Source organism: Lissotriton vulgaris, chromosome 5, assembly GCF_964263255.1.
Source record: "Lissotriton vulgaris chromosome 5, aLisVul1.2, whole genome shotgun sequence".
Classification (NCBI taxonomy): domain Eukaryota; kingdom Metazoa; phylum Chordata; class Amphibia; order Caudata; family Salamandridae; genus Lissotriton; species Lissotriton vulgaris.
Genome location: NC_141693.1, coordinates 1187409824 through 1187434091, shown reverse-complemented (window position 1 = coordinate 1187434091; position 24268 = coordinate 1187409824). Strand labels below are relative to the sequence as shown.

Sequence of the window (24268 nt, the reverse complement as noted above, 5' to 3'; positions counted from 1 at the left end):
TGTACTCCATTCCGACACCATCTCTAGTTGCAAGAAGGGATGAACGTGTTGCACTGTCTCACCCCAGTCCTGGACTCTGAGGATCCCCAAGTTAAAGTCCAACGCTGTGCGGTAGGAGTTACAGTGGGAGCTGGTAGATGTGGTGGGGACAGAAATGGAGACCATGGCGGGTACCCTGGAGGGAGTCCAGAGGTGCCTCAGTCCCAACAATGACATCTCAGAGGCTTGGAACAGTCCCTGGCTGACATTGTTAGTGGCATGAGGCAGAGGTATGAACAACTGCCCTGCCAAAGTGGCAACCAGCTGGGGTGATCCACAACATTCTGGAGTGAAACTAACCTGGCTGATGAGGAATGATACCTCGAAACCGGTCCTAGGATGCTTGTTTCTGGTCAAGAAATGACCTGGCCTGGCAGTTCGGGCTGGACTATTCCCATGATGAGCAGGGTCAAAACGTATTTGCATATGGCTGGGTCTAGCCTGGAATGGCACAGTAGGCAAGACAAACGATGGATTTAGGCCCAGATCTCTGTACTGGGGGTGAATGTTTGACAATTTTCAGCATTCTGTCAAACAATTGGTCTTTTTGTATCTATGAGGTATGGTGCATTCCTTTCATCGTTTACTGCGCTGGCGATCAAATGAGTGCCTTGCCAATGCAGGCAACCTTTTACCATGGTGCAAGGGTGTCCGTGCTGTGGGGATGTTTTTGTGCCAGAAGGGACACCTTACTGCACAAAATCAATATTGATATTTCCCCTCATTGCACCTCCGCTAGGGAGGCATAGGCTTCTGATGCATTCCCAGGTTTACAACATGTTATAAATCTGGGAATGTGTCAAGTGCCATAGGCGTTATGTGGAAACACCCACTGTAACGCCCATGGCGCGCCTCCCCATCGCAGTGTGAGGCAACGCAGTGACCTGTGCTGCAATGCCTCACACCATATCTACGAGGCCATGAATATCCATGCAGGGTGGCTTTATGTGGCTTCGTAGATATGAGTAAGCCCAGTGTACCACCGGAACGTCATAAAAAGTGTTGTTCCAGTGGCGCACTAGACCTCTAAATAAGTCCCTCAGTATTTAGGAACAGTGGGAGTGCCAAAGTATCTTTACACATTAGGATTTTGTCTAAATCCAGTAATTGGGGTAGGGTTCCTAAACAAAATGGTTGACATAACGATGATTGCCTGAAAATTAAGGCAAATGTATTACCCCACCTTTGCCTTTTCAAGATGAACAGATGATGTTTCTTTGACCTAGTTGAGGTCTAGTTATAAGAGCCTAGTATAGAAAAGGAAAGGTAAGCCTTTCAGTCCAAGTGGGGTTCTTTAAGGTGTGTGAAAGCCTCTAATGCCAATGTACAATCAAAGATGTTGCATGGGTGCTGCAGATGCTGAAGCTGTCTCTCGTGATCAACCAAGGCAAAAGGAAAACAAAAAATAACCAGCATCAGCTACAAACATAATGCTGGCCCCAACATTCAACAGCCATCTGTTTTTTAGTTTAATAAATGTCCTCAGGCAAAGAGAAAACTTGGTAGCACCTGTATCTGGAGACTTCGAGCAGTTTTCTAGCCGGGTCCTGACAAAGCTTAGGGCCTGTGGAACAATGCCTCCATGCCTCTCCCTACTGATGCTCCTAAGTGAAAATGCTACAAGCATACTCAACATACCATTCACTAGAATACCCACACCATCCACATCACACCATCTTCACGTTACTCTAATCACTCAGCGATAAGTCATGGAGCTACATTGTTGGTAGTATCACATACCTCAACCTAGACACTCTTTTCATCACTAAAACCTGGTGCACACATTCTTGATATCCTCTTCCATCCCAGATATAGTACCCAACACCAAGACCACACATGCAAACCTGGAGCGGAACTTACATTCATATACAAATTAATGTGGTCGTGCACTTTCCTTAACATGGCCAGATCTCAGTCTTTTGAGCACCTTTTCATCTACTTTCTTCTCTTAGCCTGCAAAACAGTCTCTTTTAATATTATCTACAGACCACCTGAAACCCACAAGCACTTCGTGGAAGAACTATCTGTAACTGTACTCCTGGACTGGACTGATTATCTCACAGTCTCTTTCACCATCCCGCAAGAAGGGCAGCAGAAAAAAGGAGAAATGTACTTTCTACTCTTTCAAGAACATGCATCTACAATAGGTCTCAGAAGAGCAAATCAAGCTACATGGACAATCCAACCCTCAACAGATATCAACACTCTTTTCAACATCTACAACACCACTCTGAAGAATGTTGTAGACCACTATGCTCCTCTGAAATTTTTCACTGTGGTGCAATACAAGAACTTACCAAAAACAAGTGTGTCATAATAAGACAAGAGAATGAATGGTGCAAGCTCGAAATACAGGGAATATTTGACCCTTTTGAAAGCAATCCCCTCCACCCAGCCTTTATTGCATCATCACCAAAGCTGCAGTAACATATCACAAGACCACCATCAAGGGAGCAATCGGCAGAAGTAAAGCCCTTATCAAGGTAATCAAACAGTGGGCCAACCCTATCTGAAATCCCGTTAACCCACCATCATTTAAGTGATGCAATGCTATCAACCTCTTTTTTTGATGAAAACCACTAAAATCGGATCGAACATCTCCAATTCATCATCATCAGCCGTACCATCACCTAAAGCCAGTCACGAAAAGAATAAAACTATGATTCCGAGTTGCACAGTACTGATGGCCCGATAAATCAGAAGGAGAATTTACTGTTACCTTAGAGTAAATCCATGGCAGTACGGTGCAAATACCAGTTAACTCCCTTGTAAAGGGAATTATTGTGTAATGTCATCAGTGATGTCAACAAAGGTGGCATTTGAGATGTCATGGGGGTAGGGTCTGGCCATAGTTCAAGCCCACTGACCAACCTCTATTGTATGTTAGCTAGAGAATCTGGTGTGGCTCCAGGCCTTGCAAACAGCCGCCACTAGGCTCTGAGTCCAAGTCATGATGCTAATTGAATGCAAGGTCTGGAAGGAGGCTATGACTGGGATGTCACGAGTGATATCATCACTAATGTAATTTACCATGACATGAGTGATGTAATATGTGAGCGCATAAGCAGTTCATGATAGGAAGCAAATTATAGTTAGTTCTCTAAATTATAACTGAAGTATTTCATTTTTTTATGTTATCTAGTGTCTAATCCCAACTGCTAAGTATATAATGTAACTTCATCTATTGGTTTCTTAAATAAAGTTCTGTATTTTTTAAACATAATTTAAGGTCTTAGCACCTAACCTAAATAAACATCACTTTAATCTTTTTTTTTATTCAGTGAAAAATAATATATATACAAAAATGTTGAAATATCGGTGCGGTACAAGCCTCAGTGGGGAACAACTCCCCAAGACTACAGGGGTGCAAAAATGTAGCTACGTCAAGCATTCAAGAGTGCAAATTCAAATCTCATTAGATCAAAGAGGTAGCAATACATAGCAGTGCAGGCCAAGGCACACAAAACTTGGGCAATCAGCTCTGGGAAGAGCTATATGAAGCGGAAAAAGAAAAACGGGGCCACTTAAAAGAGACCCTTATAACAAACTCCATCCACCCACAGGTCTGGTACAAGCACTTTTCTAAACCATACTGCTTAGGCCCAGAGGCTGTAACGGATGTTAGCAAGACCCTAGTGCTAGGGAGAAATATCAATGCAACCCTAAAGGCCATATAGATAAAGGACACCTTATCTGCTATTAAGAGCATTATCCCCAGCAAATCCGCAGGTCCTGATGGGATTTCAGGGTACCTCTTAATTTCTGATCCAGAGAGCTGGGCCAATTATATAAATAACTAGCGGCCCGTCCCAACGTTGTCCGGGTATGAATTGCTGCCGGCCAGTAGTATATTGTTTTGTAGGATTTTGTTTAGATAGCATTTCTTATCTGTGACAGGCCTGTGAAACGCTCCGATTCACAGTGCACTGCTGATGCACTTAAGAGTGTGCGTTCAGTAGTGTGTGAACTCGAGTTTCCCTACTTTATTTTTCCTTGCAATATTATATAGCGCGAACTCGACAACATGGCATGAGCACAATTTACATTACAGAAGAACACATTCATTTGTGGTAGGCACGGGGAGACAAAGCGATTTGCCTGGACTCACAGGATGTTGAGCTGATGCCGAGATTCAAACGTAGCTCCCCAGCTCTAAAGTTCGCAATTCTAGAACTTGTGGCGGGAGATGTGTCTAAAAGTGTATATCGGTGGTGGCCATCAATGAGAGAGACCTGTGCATTTTTCAAATGGGTGATGAAAAAATATGAGTATGTTGCTGGAGATGTGGGCCGCCGTGCCACCAATGTACTTAACGGGGAGGGTAAACACCCATTATTCCGCAACTTTCTTTCCGCATACCATCAATCCGCATACTTTCTTTACGAAAGTACCATGACTCCGCAATGCCATTATAATGCATGGCATTACATTTTATATGCTTTTACCACGCATACATTTACAACGAAATTCGTTGTAAATGCATGAATGGTAAAAGCATGTTTTTTTTAAATGTTTGGATAAGGTAAGTATGGGTATAGGGGTATATGTTTTGGGGTACTGAGGTGTATGTTTTGGGGTGTTGGGGTATTTTAAGGGTTCAGATATAGTTTTGGGTTATGGGGTACAGGGGTAGTTTTTAGGGTTTAGGGATAGGTATGGGTTTTGGGGTACAGGGGTATTTTTAGGGTTCAGAACTAGGTTTGGTTTTTTGGGGTATAGGGGTAATTTTAGGGTTCAGGGGTAGGTTTGGGTTTTGGGGTACAGGGGTATTTTAAGGGTTCAGGGCTAGGTTTGGGTTTTGGGGTACAGGGGTATTTTTAGGGTTCAGGCAGGGCTAGGTTTGGGTTTTGGGGTACATGGGTATTTTTAGGGTTCAGGGCTAGGTTTGGGTTTTGGGGTACAGGGTTATTTTTAGGGTTCAGGGCTAGGTTTGGATTTTGGGGTACAGGGGTATTTTTAGGGTTCAGGGGTAGGTTTGGGTTTTGGGCTACAGTGGTATTTTAAGGGTTCAGGGCTAGGTTTGGGGTTTGTGGTACAGGGGTATTTTAGGGTTCAGGGGTAGGTTTGGGTTTTGGGGTACATTGGTATTTTTAGGGTTCAGGGCTAGGTTTGGGGTTTGAGGTACAGGTGTATTTATAGGGTTCAGGGCTAGGTTTGGGTTTTGGGGTACAGGGGTATTTTTTGTGTTTAGGGATAGGTTTGGGTTTTGGGGTACAGGGTATACTTATAGGGTTAAGATGGGTTAGTGTATAAGGGTGTTGGGGTATTTTAAGGAGTAGGGGTGGGTTACGATTATGGGGTGCAGGGGTATTTAAAGGGAGCAGGGTGGGACTAGCACACGATATGAGACATGGCATGAAGGGCGGAACGTACCAAACGCCCCCAGGGTTTGTCACACCCCCAGCACACGCCCACAGCACAACAAAGACACGCCCACAAGGGACTACTTTGCTGGCACGGTTCTTTTACCTTTTACATGTATATGGTGGGCGTCTGCATAGCCTATGTCCTTCTGCTGCAAATGCTCTTTCCAACGCTGTATTGGGTGTTGTGATTTGGTGCTGTGGTTCCTGAGATTACCCGCCTCAAAGGTTTGGGCTTCTCTTTATTATATTAGTATGGATAAGAAAATCCAATTTTAGAGGTTGGTAAAATACCCACATCTTGGAAAGCAGCGCAGATTGTCCCAACCTATAAAAAGGGCTCTAGGGATACACAAATGAATTATAAACCTTTAAGTAGTATTGATGCCACTCAGAAGGTGTTCTGCGGGCAGATTTTGGACAAACTTGAAATATGGATAGTAGATCATAATACTCTATCACATCTGCAGGCAGGATGTAGGAAATACATTATTACACTTGACCAAGTTTTCAGATTTTTTACCATCTACTGGAAGCTAGGTATTCTTCAGAAATCCCACTTATATGTAGTCTTTTTGTACCTAAAATCAACTTTAGATCTTGTCCCTTGTAGTAACCTATGGGAGGAACTGAACCAAAATGGGGTTCCTCCAGCCGTGCTAGACATTTTAATCCGATTATATCAAGACATTTTTGTGTAAGTATGCTGGGGTAACAAGGCAAGCTAAGGGACCATTTAGGGGACCAGAAGATGGTATGGCAAGAATATGTGCTTGCCCCTACTCTCTTTTCTCTTTAACTAAATGATGTTGTAGCCCAGATGGAGGATTGCAAAAATGATGCACCAAACATTGCCGGTCAAAAGATTCCTTTGCTCCTATTTGTTGATTATACCTTGCTGCTGTCAAAAACACAAGTTGGCCTCTAGACACTAGTGGACCGTCTCTTCGTTTTTTTGTACTGATCTAGGGTTGAAGATAAACCAAACTAAAACCAAATTTATGTCCATCAACTCGAACAAATCGTTTAGATGATCCATTAAACTGGGTGGCTACAGTCTGCAAAGGGTATTTGACTTTGACTAGCTGGGAATTAGACTAACATTGCATATGTTCTGGAACCCACCCCATGTTAAAAAATGTAGCTTGAACTTATGCCAGCAAGCCTCAAGGATATTGAGGCAGTATCACTCTACAGAAGCATGACTGATATTCCCAGCCCTAAATGTTTATCATACCATAGTGGTAGTGATAGGGAGTGCCTTATGTGGACTGAGCTGTGGGGATTTTGATGGGTGACTTTGTTGGCAACGCTGAAGATAACTGTTTAAGATTCTTGCTGAGCTTGCCTAAGAGTACTCCCTTTAATCCCTTGCTGTGGGATAATGGCATAACATCTCTCTTGTGCAAGGCCAAATTAATGCCTGTTTTATATTGGTGGAGATTGAAGTATACTCGGGCCTTGAAGATTATTTCAGTGCTTTTAATGAAATAGCAAATCTAGACAAGGACAAGACAATAAAGTGGGTCTTTAATATCAAGGAAACCTTGTCACAACTCGGTCTTGAGGAGCACTGGAAAGAGGGGCGCATCAGAAACACTTATCTAGGAACAGTTTTAAGGTTGCATTATGGGCTCATAATTAGGGACCTGAAGTTTACAATTAGAATCAAGAAACTCCCACTTCAGATTTTATTAACTTGAAATTCTATAGTCGGTTTAAATAATTCCTCGATTCTATTACGGAAATGGAAAGCTATCTCTGATTTGAGTAATGTATGCCCAGTTTGCTTGCAGGCTAGGGTAACCACCTGTCCAAAATTTTCACGGACTGTCCTTGAATTAAAAGATAAAAGGGTAAGATAAAAGCAGAGATTCATTCGGCTTCTGAAGTTAATGATACTACAATCAAGGAGGGGAGATTTAATCACTTGTCAATGTGCCTGTGTCTCTCGACAGTTGTATTGGAGACCCTCAACCACACTTTCACAGGATGTGGTGTATATTTTATCTCGGCTCATGTGATTTGGTGGATAGTGTCTTCATCGGGTCTGTCACTCGAGTATTCATATCTCCATGGGACCTACTATCCTCCACCAGGAGGGAGACTTTCTGGGTAACAACAGTAGTGAAGGTTAAAATTACCTACTTTCCTGCCTGCAACAGTTTATTTGACCAGGAGAGTTATAGGGTTAAAAGAAATGGCAATGTTGAAAAGTTAGATTGTTGTGAGCTGAAACAAAAGAATCTATTGCCTGTGACGTAGCCAAATGTTTTGCACTGGACCTGGTCCTTAAGGACCCAAAAACTTGGCTAATTCCACTGGGTCCCTTCCCTTCATCCCTCTCGGTAGTGGTGCGCCACTCATATATTTTAAATGGGAGGGTCCTCGAGTTTTATAAGAGAAATGTGTCCCTGTTGACAGTTAAATGAAGTAGTGTCATTTTGTACTTTCACATAGGTTGATACAACCTAATCCTATGGTTTTTGGTTTCGAATCAGTTTTAGGATTCATTTATTTTATTTTATTATAGTCACCATAAGATTTGCCATTAGAATAACGAGAGAGTTCCATTAATTATGTACGCTTTAAAGATAGTTGCATGTTTTCCTTCTTTTTAATTGCGTTTTAAGATATGTGACCATATGGTGATGGCAGCTAAGTAAGGCCCGTTCTGTTTTCTGTACATTGAACACATGTTCTTGCAAATTTACTTACGAATCCCATGCATGATTTTGATAGTTTTGCCAATTCCCGACGGTAAAAGCTATTATACATTGAGCATGGTCTGATTTTAACGTTTCATTTTGATTTTATAATCTGTTCTTCGCTGCAACCTGTTTTTTAGCACTCTCGTGTTTTTTTTTAATCAAATCCAGTTATTACTTACTTACTCCACAAATTATGTATCACCAAAGAAAGAGACTACACTCCAGGGATTCTACAGCAGATAATCATTTTACAAATGCTGTGCCAGGAACAGCTTATCGGCACAACAACGCATAATGTGATTGGACTGGAGCCTTGGTTACTTGTGATAGTCTATCATTGTGTGCGTGATTTAAATTCATGTAGCTCCCATCATTTCTGGGGGGATGCAGTTCAAGTAATCATTAAGACCCGTGTGTCATATAAATAAAGTCATATACCAATTCAAATGATGTAAAAATATACAATGTGAATTCATTGTAATGAGGAGAAAATACCACAGTTTGCATATATTATGCATATAGGATTGTGCAGAAATAATTTCGACTGAGTTGGAGATTTTTAAAAGGTCATTCAGGTCTGCATTTGAGTTTGAACTACATATCCCAGAAGTCCTGAGAGCTGGAGGAATTAAAATCATGGACAAAAATATATAGGGGCAGATTTATGTCGGACTTGCGGCACTTTTGCGCCGCCGTTGCAGCACTTTTGTGACGCAGCAGCGGCGTAAACCCTGCACCACGTTGCGACATACTTTCATCGTGACGCATCTATGGAGAGGCGTCACGGTGTAAGGCCCTGCGCCACATGAAACCTGTGTCATGTTTCATGTGGGCGTTTCCACGCAGTGGGGGGAGTTCCGTCGCAGGAACGCCCCTGAAAAGTGACTCAGTGAAATCTACAAGATTTCACTGAGTCACTTTCCCAACGCTGATGCGTCAAAACCCTGCGCCTGCTTGAAGCAGGCATAAGGCTTGACACACCACGTTAGAGATAGGGCAAGTTGGAATAGTGCTGGAGTTGCGTGCCGCACGCAACACAACTTCAGCACTGCGCCAACTTCACGCCCTAGATGCGACACGCATCTGTTTATTCCTGCGCCATGGTGCGCCGCATTGTAAATGCGGCGCATCATGGGTGGCGCAAGGATAAACTTGCGTGCCGTATCTTTCCTGGCGCATCTCTGCCGATTTGCAGAGATGCGTCAGGCAACATAAATCTGCCCCTCATTTTGTAATGTTTCGTGCAGATTTGTCAAACAACGGCAAAGTTATTTGTCAAACAAATAAAAAACGAAAACTCTCCTGCTTTGGAAACTCTAGCATTACTATAAATACACTGTGGCTAGTGTGAATGAGTGTATGTGTGTTGTGCAGCTCTAGATATAGATATAATACCACATGTTCCACCCCATCAGAAATAAATATGGAAAATTGAATTCCACATTACCTGCAGTGCAAGGCAGCCACCCAATGCAGAGTAAGACCAGCAGCAGGAGGGGGGTGTGCTGTAATGTTCCCATCATGATCTCTGGGAAGGCTAGCTTTAACTTTACTGAAACTCGCTCCAGAATTTATATGTCTGTCCAGTGCAAGGTTATTCTAGGTCAGCTTCACTCCCCCTTCTTGCTACAAGGAAGCAATATGTTTTTTTTGTTTATTACTATGTATGTTTTCGTTCATTAGGGTATGCATCTTATCTTTAATGCCACTTTATAGCACGGGCCGTTGCCAATTTCAGACGCTTCTTGATGCAATTTGCAATCATGAGAAATAGCCCATTCTTATCTTTTGGGACTTTGACAATTTGATACTAATTAATTGAGGAAACAAGATGATAAAAGGTTATTTTGTTCTTTTTATGGGAACAGATTTTGAATATCCCTGTGAATGAGATTTGCACTGTACAAATACTAACACTACATCTTTACTTTTTTCCCTAAAAACCCCTCTCACGAGGTCTTCTGCCTTGAACTGTGCATAGCAAGGTCATCGTGGGCCCTAGTGCAAGCTAGGAGAACAGGCCCGGCTATTGGATGAGTAGTAAAATCCAGTTGTGATTCAGGTTCAGTCCGGCCCTAAATACCTGAGGCCTAATGCCACTTCTACACCATTGATAGTTACGCCAATGCAAAGCTCTATGGGGCAGATCTACAAGGAAGTGCCGTAGCGTGGCACCACAAGCCCTTTGGCTGCACCATACTGCAGCACTTCCGAAGCATAGGGATGCAACATATTTACAAGAATATCTTGCATTCCTGTGCTCTCCCTTGCGCTGGCGCACAAACTGCTACCATGGTGCGAGGATGCCTGTGTCATGGTGAGATTGTTTTGTGCAGGAAGGGGTACATAATGGTAAATTCATTAGGTGTTTGCCTTTGCAATTAATAATAAGCTGTTTTTTGTTGTAGCTTGCTGAGTAGTTGCACAATATAAGTTAGAGAAAGTCTGTTGAAGTGTTGTGACTTGTTTATGTACAAAAAGGCAATATATTGTTCTATTACTAGTGGTATAGTGTGGCTAAGCAACACCAAATTTGGAAAAATGAAAGAGGGAAATAATAGAATGAACTGATGTAATAGCAATATTATGTGTTCAGAGGAGTTCTGACAACTTTTGGCCAAATGCCACTACACCTGCTGCACCATTCACATCATGCCCCTATCGCCTGTAAGGTAACTGCACTTGTATCTGCCTGTTTAGTAGTAAAATATTGAATATTTGGCGTTTAGAGGGGTTCCTAGAGCTTTGCCCCCGGTGTCACTGCACCTGTGGCACCATTGAAATTATGGTCTAGTGCCTGCAAGTTAACTGAATTTGTGACTGCCTGGTTAGTATTTAAATTGAGCAATATTCTGCGTATAGTGTGAACTCTAGAGCTTTTGGCCCCGGTGCCATTGCACCTGCTGCAGCATTGAAATCAAGCTTCTTTTAACTGCAAAATAACTGCAATTGTGCCTGCCTGTATTGTAGCAAAATATAACAATATTAGGTATTTACCTCTAAATCATGTCTCACCGTTATTACTAATTCGGGGCTTACCTCAATCTGCAGATTCAGGGCTTGAGACAGGCAGTTACTTACATCTAGCCAGAATTGTCTTATATTCAGACAAGGCACAAACATATGTAGATCGTCCGCATTGGGGGTCTTGCATTTTGGACATTCCACCACGCCTCCAGCTTTAAATTTCGACAGTCTGCGAGGAGACCAGTACGCCCTGTGGATCGTGAACAAAAGGTTTCGCCTTAAGTTTGCAGGTTTGACAATTCTATAAAGCATAGCCATTGTTACTTGCCATTGGTTCTCCGTCGCGATCTTTGGCAAGCATTCTTTCCACAGAACCTCCGGAAGCAGAAAAGGACCATCCTCCAAATCTAATATCATACAGTACCACATGGCAACCTCCTTCTTGAAGACCTCCTCTGAACCAAGTTTTACTTCAAAGTCATTTTGCACCCCAATTACATTTTCCGAGTTGTTTGCCCAGCTCTGAATCTGCAAATACTTATATTTTGAAAAGAAATGTCCCCACATTTGCTGACATTGACCCCAAGACACCAACTTGCCTTCCTGGAACAAATCCTTCCACCTCTGGAATAAGCCCGCCCTCTTTAGTGGGAGAACCAAAGCGTCCTTTGTCCATAGCGGAGATCCCGGAGAATCCCACAATGGAGCCATATAGCTATAATACGGTAGTTTTAATAACCTTTTTATCTTATACCAGATCTCCGCCCAATCCCTGAGGACCTTAAGTCTAACCTTCTTAAAGAATTTGGGGTCTGCAAATTTATACAAAAAAACTAAATCTTTATAGTCACAGCTTTTTAACATCACACTAAATAGTCCTCCAATTGTCGACGAGGTCAGGGTACCCAACAACATCCTGCAGTTTTTTAAGCAAAAGGCCCACACGTAGATTTGCAAATCTGGGGCCGCAAAACCTCCTTTGCTAAGTTTCCTCCTTAATTTTTTCCAGGAGAGGCGGGACCCCTTTGACGCCCAAATGAATGAGGCTATCTCACTCTGCAGTTTAGCCAGCCATTCCTTCCTGAACCCAAGGGGGATAGTCTCAAACAAAAACGTAATCTTCAGCAGGATCACCATCTTAATTAAATTAGTCCGGCCATATAAAGACAAAGGTAGATACATCCAACCCCTAAGAGTGGCCGAAATTTCTCTCTTTATCTTGAAAAAATTTACTTTAGTAAGGTCTCCAATGTTTTGAGTGATCCTAACTCCCAGGTATCTCATTTCTGACTTGCTGACTAAACCTTCTGTATGCAAATTCCAAGTCATGATCTCAGTCTTGTCCTGGTTTATCTCATAGCCCGAGACAGCCCCGAAATCCTTAGTTATCTTTACAAGACCCTTCAAAGACTGATGCCAATTAGAAGAATAAATAATAATATCATCTGCATACAAGCCCATTTTTTTTTACCAGTCCCCGACCACAAAAGGGGTCCTAACCGAGCTCCTGATTCTGCAAGCTAATGGTTCTATATATAAATTGAATAACAAGGGTGATAAGGGACACCCTTGCCTTGTTCCACGCATTATTTTAACGGACTTGGTTAATATACCGTTAACCAGGACCCGAGATGTCGGAGAACAGTACAAGGACAGGAGGGATTCAGTGAAATTTTTTCCTAACTTAAGATGTTGCAAAAGTGACTTTAGGAAAACCCAGTTAACCCGATCAAAAGCCTTGGCGGCATCCAGAGCAATCACTGCCAAGGGAAATTTATAAGCAGAGGCCATATCTATGATACCAATAAGAGAGAAAGTTAATTCTTTCAAGTACCGCCCTTTAATAAAACCTTTTTGGTCCTGATGGATCAGCTTTGAGATAACCCTACTCAATCTATCTGCCAGAATTTTAGAAAATAACTTATAATCACAGTTTAATAGTGATATAGGTCTATATGAGTCCATATACCTAGGCAACTTTCCTGGCTTAGGTATCAGAGAGATTTTTGCCTCATTCCAGGAGCTGGGTATAGCTGCATTACCAATAAATATCTGATTAAACAGTTGGCACAATATAGGAGTAAATACGTCTACCAACACTTTATATACTTCAACTGGAAGACCATCCGGCCCTGGTGCCTTCCCCCTCTTACTCTCTTTAATGACCCTAACCACCTCTGCTCGAGATATTTAATTATTTAACACGCCCACTAGGTCATCAGAGAGAGGTTTCATATGTTGTAGCCACCCCTCCATCTCAGAGTGTCTTGGACATAAATCTTCCCTATATACATTTAAAAAAAACTCGTGAAAAGCTTCCGCTATTCCCCTACTATCCGTTATAATGACTCCAGAATCCACCTTTTTTAACTTCTTTTATTTGATTGCATACCTGATCTTTTTTAGCTTTCCACGCTAAAAGTTTACTGCACCCTTCTCCATAGAAAAAGTAGGCCAACTGACTGACTTCCCATTTTTCTTTAAAACTCTGTGACAACACTGTTGTTAATTCTAGCTTTAATTCAAACAACTTATTCGTTGTGCAAGTTGTGGGTTTCATCGCTCTCCCCTAAAGTAACTGACTGGATACTAGCTATGAGATACATAGCCAAGTTGGATATTTCAGATCACACTTAGAAAAGACGAGGGTTCTGGGTACCTTTTCTTTTATATTTTGGGTGAGGCAGATTTTGGAGAGGGTGGGATATAATGTAAATAACAAATATGTCCGATGATTAAGCCTCCGTCTATCTCGCTGGTAGTTATTCTGTTTTACTCCAGGTCGACATTAGAGGATGAGGTGGGCCGGCTCGGAACGGCTGGTTATTTAAAGAAGGCCAGACTCAATAACAGGTGAGGCTTATGCTTCTTATGCTTATGCTTCTTTCCTCCTACCAGCTCATGAGATAAAAAGCCCAGTGGCCGATACATTAGTAGAAATGGGTGGCGAGTAGGCGAATGAGGAAAAAAAACAAAAAAAAACAATATTAGGTATTTAGAGGAAGTCTTATAACTTTTGGGCTCTGTGCCACTGCACCTGCTGCAATATTCAAAGAATGACCCTGTTTCCTGCAAGATAACTGCACGTGTAACTGCCTGTTTACTAGTAAAATATAGCAATATTTGGTGGTTAGTGGAGTTATGACAACATTAGCCCCTGTCTCAAGTGGGGAGTGATTCGGTTTAGGACTAAAGAGGCTGGAATCAAAGATAAATTGCAGCAAACAGGTGCCTTTCAGACCATAGATCAAAAAATCTTTTGACAAAGGAAATCTCCTAAAATTATCGCTGAGATTGCTCCATTAATAAATATTGCTTACTTGTGTGATTCCTAAAACATCTTGCTAGTGTTTTCCAGTGTTTAAATTAAATTTGTACAACTCAAATAGGTTATACCAATTCTTTACTTGTATGCCGTATCAATTGGCTATATCAAACATTTTATCTCTAAAAGGAACATTGGAATAGCACAATGACAAATTTACATGAAAGACAAACAAAATGATGCATTGTTAGAAACAAAACTGCAGTATGAATCAAGAAATTGGTCTGATACATAAAAAAACAGCGCACAAAGAAACTAATTAATACGTTCTAAACAGTAAACATACTGGACATTACATACATGTCACAAACATATCAAACTATACAAATATCTTATGGATTGTTTTAGATCTTATATGCTCTACTGTGCTATTGTTTATCTGGACCTATCTACTTTGTCTCCTCCATACTACTTTAGTAAAAAAATAATTAAAAAAAATACTTTTATGTGATCTGTTGAAATCATAAAAAGAGTGGAACGTACCACCATGATGAAAAGGTCACAAAACAGGTACAGATAAAAATGACATTAAAACATTTTAGTTACTACTTTAGTATGTGGTTCTATTTAGGTCAGAGTACAGATGTGGTAGTCCTTGTCTATGCCAACTTAATCTAGCTTGGACTTTCCATACTTTAACGCAATGTTTGAAGGTAGTTACTCTTGGAATCAGGAAAGTGTGTGCTGACGCATTTTGACCTTCGTAGTGGGACCTTGGGGCTGGGGAAACTTTTGTAGGACAAAAATATGCCTCAATGATTCATGGGTGTGTATTAGGGAGCCAATTAATGCGGTGATCTGTCAGTACAATGAAGTAAATCTCTTCACATTCTTCTTTTCTTTTCTTTGTATCACCTTTGTTTTCGATGTTTCTTGCTGGGCTTCAAAATCCTTCCTTTGAGGACTCCAGAGTATGCTGGGCAGCTATGGTGCTCGCTGCGTCCGCTTCTTTCGAGAATGGCACATTACCTCCGGTTTCACTACACCTACTGCACCATTTAAATCAAACCCCTTTTCAACTGCAAGGTAGCTGCAATTGTGACTGCCTCTTTAGTAGTAACATATGGCAATATTAGGTGTTTAGAGGAGTTCTGACAACTATTTGCCCCGGTGTCACTGCACCTACTGCACCATTCAAATCAGGGTCCTTGTGCCTGAAAGATAACTGCACTTGTGACTGCCTGTTTAGTTGTAAAATTTAGCAATATTAAGTTTTTTGTGGGGTACCTGGAGCTTTTGGTCCCGGTGCCAATGCACCTGCAGCACTATTGAAATCATGACCCTAGAGCTAAATGAATGAATAGCGAGATTTTTAAAGCGAACACCTACTCCAAGGATTGTCCCGGTGCTGAGGGGGATGTAAGTGAGTGTGTATTCTGCCTCTGTTTTAATTGTATCTTGGCTGGATTCTGTCTAAAAAGTCTTGCAGAAACTATTTCTACAGCCTCATATGGCACTGTTAGGCCAGGCTGGACTGGATTAGCCTCCAATAGCCTTCAGATTCAAGCCATCTCTTCTTCTTAGCTAGAATGTGCTCATGGCTCCACTGGTTGCAAACACCTGTAACTGCTGTGTCCGACAGAACCACAAGGTCCCTTCGTTGGATTGGTCTGTTGGTTGGGGTGCGGGCTTGTGTGCTGCCCACTGTGGAGGGCCATGGAGCTTAATGGTGGGATTGCTTGTCAGCTGCAGCCTGCTTCAGTCTGTAGTGCTCTTCTGGGAGATCCCTCAAGCTCTCAGCTGCCTGCTCTGGCGTCAAGTCTCGCTGGGCTTGTGCCAGCATCTCATAGTCCACTATGAACTTCTGAACAGTAGCCGAGCACAGGAGGGGTGGGTAGTAATGTGCATGAAGGTGCCAGTGAGTACCATCCTCCCTAAGGTGGGGTCCAGTGGGAGCTCCATGCCATCCCATGGAATACGGAAAAGAGATCTCAAATAGAATGTCATACTCTCCGAGAAGCCTTTTCATGATGAAAGCGAGACTGTCTCTCTCCTTGTTGCTGAAATCCTGAAGCCGTAACACAATGCATTGAGGCAGCAAGAGGGTCTGGAAGGGCCAAACTGCCCAATAAGGGACAACCACCAGCTAGTCTTCGTTATCAACAATGATGCAATCCTTCTGAGTGGCTTCCAACTTTCTGTACTCCACCAGCATAGGTACCTGGTGCTTACTAAGATACTCCATCTGGGTACAATCCCCCACCTAAGCTTCATTTGGTAAAACATTACTAGCCCATATATGGCAGTGTGGATGAGGATTTGAGCATCCCGACATTGCACCTTTGTTTTCAAATATCCACACCCAGAGGCAAGGGTCTCCCTGTTCTTTCATGATTTCTGCCCACTGCCCACTTGTCAATCACAGCTCTTATTTCAGAGGGTGTCAGAAGAGGGAGTGTAATATGAGACCAAGGATGGAAACACATGATTGATTCCTCTGGCCAATGCGGTTCTAAACAATGGGTGGACACTATCACCAGGTTCCGAAAGATCTGGCTGGTGCTCCGAGGGAAGAGCGGGTTAGAATGATCATTGCGCGGAACATGCTCTTGGGATAGTTTCTCAAGCTGCCCTTGCCATAGCCTTTTTATTTGGTGTGCAGATATAGGCACCCATTCGTCCCACAGTGGATTGCAATGCACATGCTGGTGCTGAGACATATCAGGAATAGAAGGGCTTACTTGATAACTGCACTTGTGACTGCCTGTTTAGTTAGTTAGTTGTACAATGTAGTAATAATAGGTAATTAGAGGAGTAATGACAACTTTCGTCCCCAGTGCCACTGCACCTTCTGCCCCATTTAAATCAAGCCCCTTTAACTGCAAGGTAACTGCAATTGTGGCTGCCTGTATAGTAGTAAAATGTAGAAATGTTAACTGTTTAGAGGAGTTCTGACAGCATTTGTCCCAGTGCCACTGCACCTGCTGCACCATTTAAATCATGGTCCTGTTGTCTGCAAGGTAACTGCACTTGTGACTGCATGTTTTGTAGTGAAATTTACCAATTTAAGGTGTTTAGTAGGGTGCCTAGAGATTTTGGGACTGTGTCACTGCACCGTCTGCACCATTCAAATAGTGACCCAGTTGCCTGCAAGATAACTGCACTGTGACTGCCTATTTAGTACAAAATTATAGCACTATTTGGTGTTTAGTGGAGTGATGCCAACTTTTGTCCCTGGTGCCACTGCACCTTCTGCAGCATTTAAATCAAGCCCCTTTTAACTGCAAGCTAACTGCAATTGTGGCTCCCTGTATAGTAGAAACCTATAGCAATATTAGGTGTTTGGAGGAGTTCTGACAGCGTTTGCCCAGGTGCCAGTGCACCTGCTGCTACTTTTAAATCACGACCCTGTTGTCTGCAAGGTAACTGCACTTGTGACTTCCTGTTTAGTAGTGAAATGTAGCTGTTTCAGGTGTTTAGTAGGGTGCCTAGAGCTTTTGGTCATGGTGTCACTGCACTTGCTGCATCATTGAAATTGTGACCCTGTTGTCTGCAAGGTAACAGCACTTGTGAGACTGCCCTTTTTTGTTTAAAATTTAAGCAACAATCTGGGTTTAGTGGGGTCCCTATAGCTGTTGTCCCCGGTGCCACTGCACCTGCTGCACCATTCAAATCAAGTCCCTTTTAACTGCAAGGTGGATACAATTGTTGGCCTTTTTTAGTAGTAAAAAATTTAGAATTTATTATGTGTTTGGAGGAGTTCTGACAAATGTTGGGCCTGGTGCTACTGCATCTGCTGCACCAATCAAATCATGACTTGTTGTCTGCAAGGTAACTGCAGTTGTGGCTGCCTGTTTAGCAGTAAAATATAGCATAGCTCTTGTATATTAACTTTATTTTTAACGTGAAATATTTATTGCAACATTTAGATTTTGATCAGAGTGATCAAATAGATAAAGTTGGAAAAATCAATCGGATAATGCCTAATAAGTGCAAAGAAAGGTACTGAGGCATGCATAGGAATTGCCACAAACGTTCTAAGACTAAAGCATCTTTTTTACCTAACTAAGCAATAAAAAGCAAGCATTCCAAAATACTGTTGGAAGCTGTGTGCCTTTTCCGTAGGAAGAGATCTTATATTGACAGTCAGTAGGGCTTTAACAGTGAGAGCAGCTTTAGTAGAAGTAATGAAATGCGTGCAGCCAGGGGAAGTTAATAAAAGAAAGTACCACAGTAATTTGGCAGTGGGAGCTGATGAGAACCCCCTTTTAAGATATATCAAATAGAAGAGATTTCACAAGCACAGTACAAGCGCTGTGTAGGCAAAACCTAAAAAGCAGCTAAGCTCTCTGAGGCAGCATCTGGCTTCACATGTACATCACCTTCACCTCTGTGTCTCCCTCATCGTGACTATCCCTGGGCAAAGTACTACGCCACGCTCGTGTATTTTGGGAAGTTTTTAATACTTCACACTACGCAAATTACACATAGCACAATGCAAACACGCATAGCGTAGTGCAGCAGTCATTTTTTGCTTGCTCGCGGTCCTTAACGTCAAGTTGGCGACCGCGAGCGAGCAAATGACATCCCGTCGAGACTTTTCCCTCTTTCGTGATCAGCAACATCAAGTTGCCAATCGCAAGCGTGGAAAATAAACCTCCCATCGAGATTCTCAATGCGGGGAGGTCAGGTTTCTCATTGCGAGTGGTCGCTTATGCTTGCGACTGCTTACAATAAGAATTTATATTTCTGTCCAGTGCAAGGTTATTCTAGGCGAGCTTTACTCCCCCTTCTTGCTACAAGGAAGCAATATGTTTTTTTTTGTTTATTACTATGTATTTTTTCGTTCATTAGGGCATGCATCTTATCTTTAATGCCACTTTATAGCATGGGCCGCTGCCAATTTCAGACGATTCTTGATGCAATTTGCATTCATGAGAAATAGCCCATTCTTATCTTTTGGGACTTTGACAATTTGATACTAATTAATTGAGGAAACAATATGATAAAAGGTTATTTTGTTCTTTTTAGGGGAACAGATTTTGAATATCCCTGTGAATGAGATTTGCACTCTACAAATACTGACACTACATCTTTACTTTTTTCCCTAAAAACCCCTCTCACGAGGTCTTCTGCCTTGAACTGTGCATAGCAAGGTCATCGTGGGCCCTAGTGCAAGCTAGGAGAACAGGCCCGGCTATTGGATGAGTAGTAAAATACAGTTGTGATTCAGGTTCAGTCCGGCCCTAAATATCTGGGCCCTAATGCCACTTCTACACCATTGATAGTTACGCCAATGCAAAGCTCTATGGGGCAGATCTACAAGGAAGTGCCGTAGCGTGGCACCACAAGCCCTTTGGCTGCAACATACTGCAGCACTTCCGAAGCATAGGCATGCAACATATTTACAAGAATATGTTGCATTACCGTGCTCTCCCCTGTGCTGGCGCACAAACTGCTACCATGGTGCGAGGATGCCTGTGTAATGGTGAGATTGTTTTGTGTAGGAAGGGGTACATAATGGTAAATTCATTAGGTGTTTGCCTTTGCAATTAATAATAAGCTGTTTTTTGTTGTAGCTTGCTGAGTAGTTGCACAATATAAGTTAGAGAAAGTCTGTTGAAGTGTTGTGACTTGTTTATGTACAAAAAGGCAATATATTGTTCTATTACTAGTGGTATAGTGTGGCTAAGCAATACCAAATTTGGAAAAATGAAAGAGGGAAATAATAGAATGAACTGATGTAATAGCAATATTATGTGTTCAGAGGAGTTCTGACAACTTTTGGCCAGATGCCACTACACCTGCTGCACCATTCACATCATGCCCCTATCGCCTGTAAGGTAACTGCACTTGTATCTGCCTGTTTAGTAGTAAAATATTGAATATTTGGCGTTTAGAGTGGTTCCTAGAGCTTTGCCCCTGGTGTCACTGCACCTGTGGCACCATTGAAATTATGGTCTAGTGCCTGCAAGTTAACTGAATTTGTGACTGCCTGTTTAGTATTTAAATTGAGCAATATTCTGCGTATAGTGTGAACTCTAGAGCTTTTGGCCCCGGTGCCACTGCACCTGCTGCAGCATTGAAATCAAGCCCCTTTTAACTGCAAAATAACTGCAATTGTGCCTGCCTGTATTGTAGCAAAATATAACAATGTTAGGTATTTACCTCTAAATCATGTCTCCCCGTTATTACTAATTCGGGGCTTACCTCAATCTGCAGAATCAGGGCTTGAGACAGGCAGTTACTTACATCTAGCCAGAATTGTCTTATATTCAGACAAGACACAAACATATGTAGATCGTCCGCATTGGGGGTCTTGCATTTTGGACATTCCACCACGCCTCCAGCTTTAAATTTCGACAGTCTGCGAGGAGACCAGTACGCCCTGTGGATCGTGAACAAAAGGTTTCGCATTAAGTTTGCAGGTTTGACAATTCTATAAAGCATAGCCATTGTATCTTGCCATTGGTTCTCCGTCGCGATCTTCGCCAAGCATTCTTTCCACAGAACCTCCGGAAGCAGAAAAGGACCATCCTTCAAATCCAATATCATCCAGTACCACATGGCCACATCCTTCTTGAAGACCTCCTCTGAACCAAGTTTTACTTCAAAGTCATTTTGCACCCCAATTACATTTTCCGAATTGTTTGCCCAGCTCTGAATCTGCAAATACTTATATTTTGAAAAGAAATGTCCCCACATTTGCTGACATTGACCCCAAGACACCAACTTGCCCTCTTGGAACAAATCCTTCCACCTCTGGAATAAGCCCGCCCTCTTTAGTGGGAGAGCCAAAGCGTCCTTTGTCCATGGCGGAGATCCCGGAGAATCCCACAATGGAGCCATATAGCTATAATACGGTAGTTTTAATAACCTTTTTATCTTATACCAGATCTCCGCCAAATACCGTAGGACCTTAAGTCTAACCTTCTTAAAAAATTTGGGGTCTGCAAATTTATACAAAAAAAAAAATCTTTGGGTCACAGCTTTTTAACATCACACTAAATAGTCCTCCAATTGTCGATGAGGTCAGGGTACCCAACAACATCCTGCAATTTTTTAAGCAAAAGGCCCAAGCGTAGATTTGCAAACTGGGGCCGCCAAACCTCCTTTGCTAAGTTTCCTCCTTAATTTTTTCCAGGAGAGGCGCGACCCCTTTGACGCCCAAATGAATGAGGCTATCTCACTCTGCAGTTTAGTCAGCCATTCCTTCCTGAACCCAAGGGGGATAGTCTCAAACAAAAACGTAATCTTCAGCAGGATCACCATCTTAATTAAATTAGTCCGGCCATATAAAGACAAAGGTAGATACATCCAACCCCTAAGAGTGGCCGAAATTTCTCTCTTTATCTTGAAAAAATTTATTTTAGTAAGGTCTCCAATGTTTTGGGTGATCCTAACTCCCAGGTATCTCATTTCTGACTTGCTGACTAAACCTTCTGTATTCAAATTCCAAGTCATGATCTCAGTCTTGTCCTGGTTTATCTCATAGCCCGAGACAGCCCCGAAATCCTTAGTTATCTTCACAAGACCCTTCAAAGACTGATGCAAATTAGAAGAATAAATAATAATATCATCTGCATACAAGCCCGTTTTTTTTTACCAGTCCCCGACCACAAAAGGGGTCCTATCCGAGCTCCTGATCTGATTCTGCAAGCTAATGGTTCTATATATAAATTGAATAACAAGGGTGATAAGGGACACCCTTGCCTTGTTCCACGCATTATTTTACCAGACTTGGTTAATATACCGTTAACCAGGACCCGAGATGTCGGAGAACAGTACAAGGACAGGAGGGATTCAGTGAAATTTTTTCCTAACTTAAGATGTTGCAAAAGTGACTTTAGGAAAACCCAGTTAACCCGATCAAAAGCCTTGGCGGCATCCAGAGCAATCACTGCCAAGGGAAATTTATAAGCAGAGGCCATATCTATGATACCAATAAGAGAGAAAGTTAATTCTTTCAAGTACCGCCCTTTAATAAAACCTTTTTGGTCCTGATGGCTCATCTTTGGAATAACTCTACTCAATCTATCTGCCAGAATTTTAGAAAATAACTTATAATCACAGTTTAATAGTGATATAGGCCTATATGAGTCCATATACCTAGGCGACTTTCCTGGCTTAGGTATCAGAGAGATTTTTGCCTCATTCCAGGAGCTGGGTATAGCTGCATTACCAGTAAATATCTGATTAAACAGTTGGCAAAATATAGGAGTAAATACGTCTACCAACGCTTTATATACTTCAACTGGAAGACCATCCGGCCCTGGTGCCTTCCCCCTCTTACTCTCTTTAATGACCCTAACCACCTCTGCTTGAGATATTTAATTATTTAACACGCCCACTAGGTCATCAGAGAGAGGTTCCATATGTTGTAGCCACCCCTCCATCTCAGAGTGCCTTGGACATAATTCTTCCCTATATACATTAAAAAAAACTCGTGAAAAGCTTCCGCTATTCCCCTACTATCCGTTATAATGACCCCAGAATCTACCTTTTTAACTTCTTTTATTTGATTGCGTACCTGATCTTTTTTAGCTTTCCACGCTAAAAGTTTACTGCACCCGTCTCCATAGGAAAAGTGGGCCAACTGACTAACTTCCCATTTTTCTTTAACTCTCTGTGACAACACTGTTGTTAATTCTAGCTTTAATTCAAACAACTTATTCGTTGTGCAAGTTGTGGGTTTCATCGCTCTCCCCTAAAGTAACTGACTGGATACTAGCTATGAGATACATAGCCAAGTTGGATATTTCAGATCACACTAAGAAAAGACGAGGGTTCTGGGTACCTTTTCTTTTATGTTTTGGGTGAGGTAGATTTTGGAGAGGGTTGGATATAATGTAAATAACAAATATGTCCGATGATTAAGCCTCTGTCTATCTCGCTGGTAGTTATTCTGTTTTACTCCAGGTCGACATTAGAGGATGAGGTGGGTACACTTGTTGAGTCAGCCGGCTCGGAACGGCTGGTTATTTAAAGAAGTACAGACTCAATAACAGGTGAGGCTTATGCTTCTTATGCTTATGCTTCTTTCCTCCTACCAGCTCATGAGATAAAAAGCCCAGTGGCCGATACATTAGTAGAAATGGGTGGCGAGTAGGCGAATGAGGAAAAAAAAAACAAAAAACAATATTAGGTATTTAGAGGAAGTCTTATAACTTTTGGGCTCAGTGCCACTGCACCTGCTGCAATATTCAAAGAATGACCCTGTTTCCTGCACGATAACTGCTCTTGTAACTGCCTGTTTACTAGTAAAATATAGCAGTATTTGGTGGTTAGTGGAGTTATGACAACATTAGCCCCTGTCCAGGTGGGGAGTGATTCGGTTTAGGACTAAGGAGGCTGGAATCAAAGATAAATTGCAGCAAACAGGTGCCTTTCAGACCATAGATCAAAAAATCTTTTGACAAAGGAAATCTAAAATTATCGCTGAGATTGCTCCATTAATAAATATTGCTTACTTGTGTGATTCCTAAAACATCTTGCTAGTGTTTTCCAGTGTTTAAATTAAATTTGTACAACTCAAATAGGTTATACCAATTCTTTACTTGTATTCCGTATCAATTGGCTATATCAAACATTTTATCTCTAAAAGGAACATTGGAATAGCACAATGACAAATTTACATGAAAGAAAAACAAATTGATGCATTGTTAGAAACAAAACTGCAGTATGAATCAACAAATTGGTCTGATACATAAAAAAACAGCGCACAAAGAAACTAAATATTACGTTCTAAACAGTAAACATACTGGACATTACATACATGTCACAAACATATCAAACTATACAAATATCTTATGGATTGTTTTAGATCTTATATGCCCTACTGTGCTATTGTGTATCTGGACCTATCTACTTTGTCTCCTCCATACTACTTTAGTAAAAAAAAAATTACAAAAAATACTTGTATG

General features: G+C 41.8%; 1 protein-coding gene and 1 pseudogene across 1 annotated transcript in view; both read right to left on the bottom strand.

Annotated features, from left to right (window-relative positions):
* LOC147712245 (scavenger receptor cysteine-rich domain-containing protein DMBT1-like) overlaps nucleotides 1-9666 on the bottom strand; it is a 283837-nt gene extending 274171 nt beyond the window's left edge. The window contains exon 1 of the mRNA XM_086922978.1: nucleotides 9561-9666. Coding sequence (XP_086779104.1) covers nucleotides 9561-9636 — 76 coding nt within the window. The 5' untranslated portion in view covers nucleotides 9637-9666. The remainder of the gene's footprint in view (nucleotides 1-9560) is intronic.
* Nucleotides 9667-16068: 6402 nt separating this feature from the next.
* On the bottom strand, nucleotides 16069-21194 carry LOC147712244 (galactose-1-phosphate uridylyltransferase-like; annotated as a pseudogene).
* Between the last annotated feature and the right edge of the window lie 3074 nt (nucleotides 21195-24268).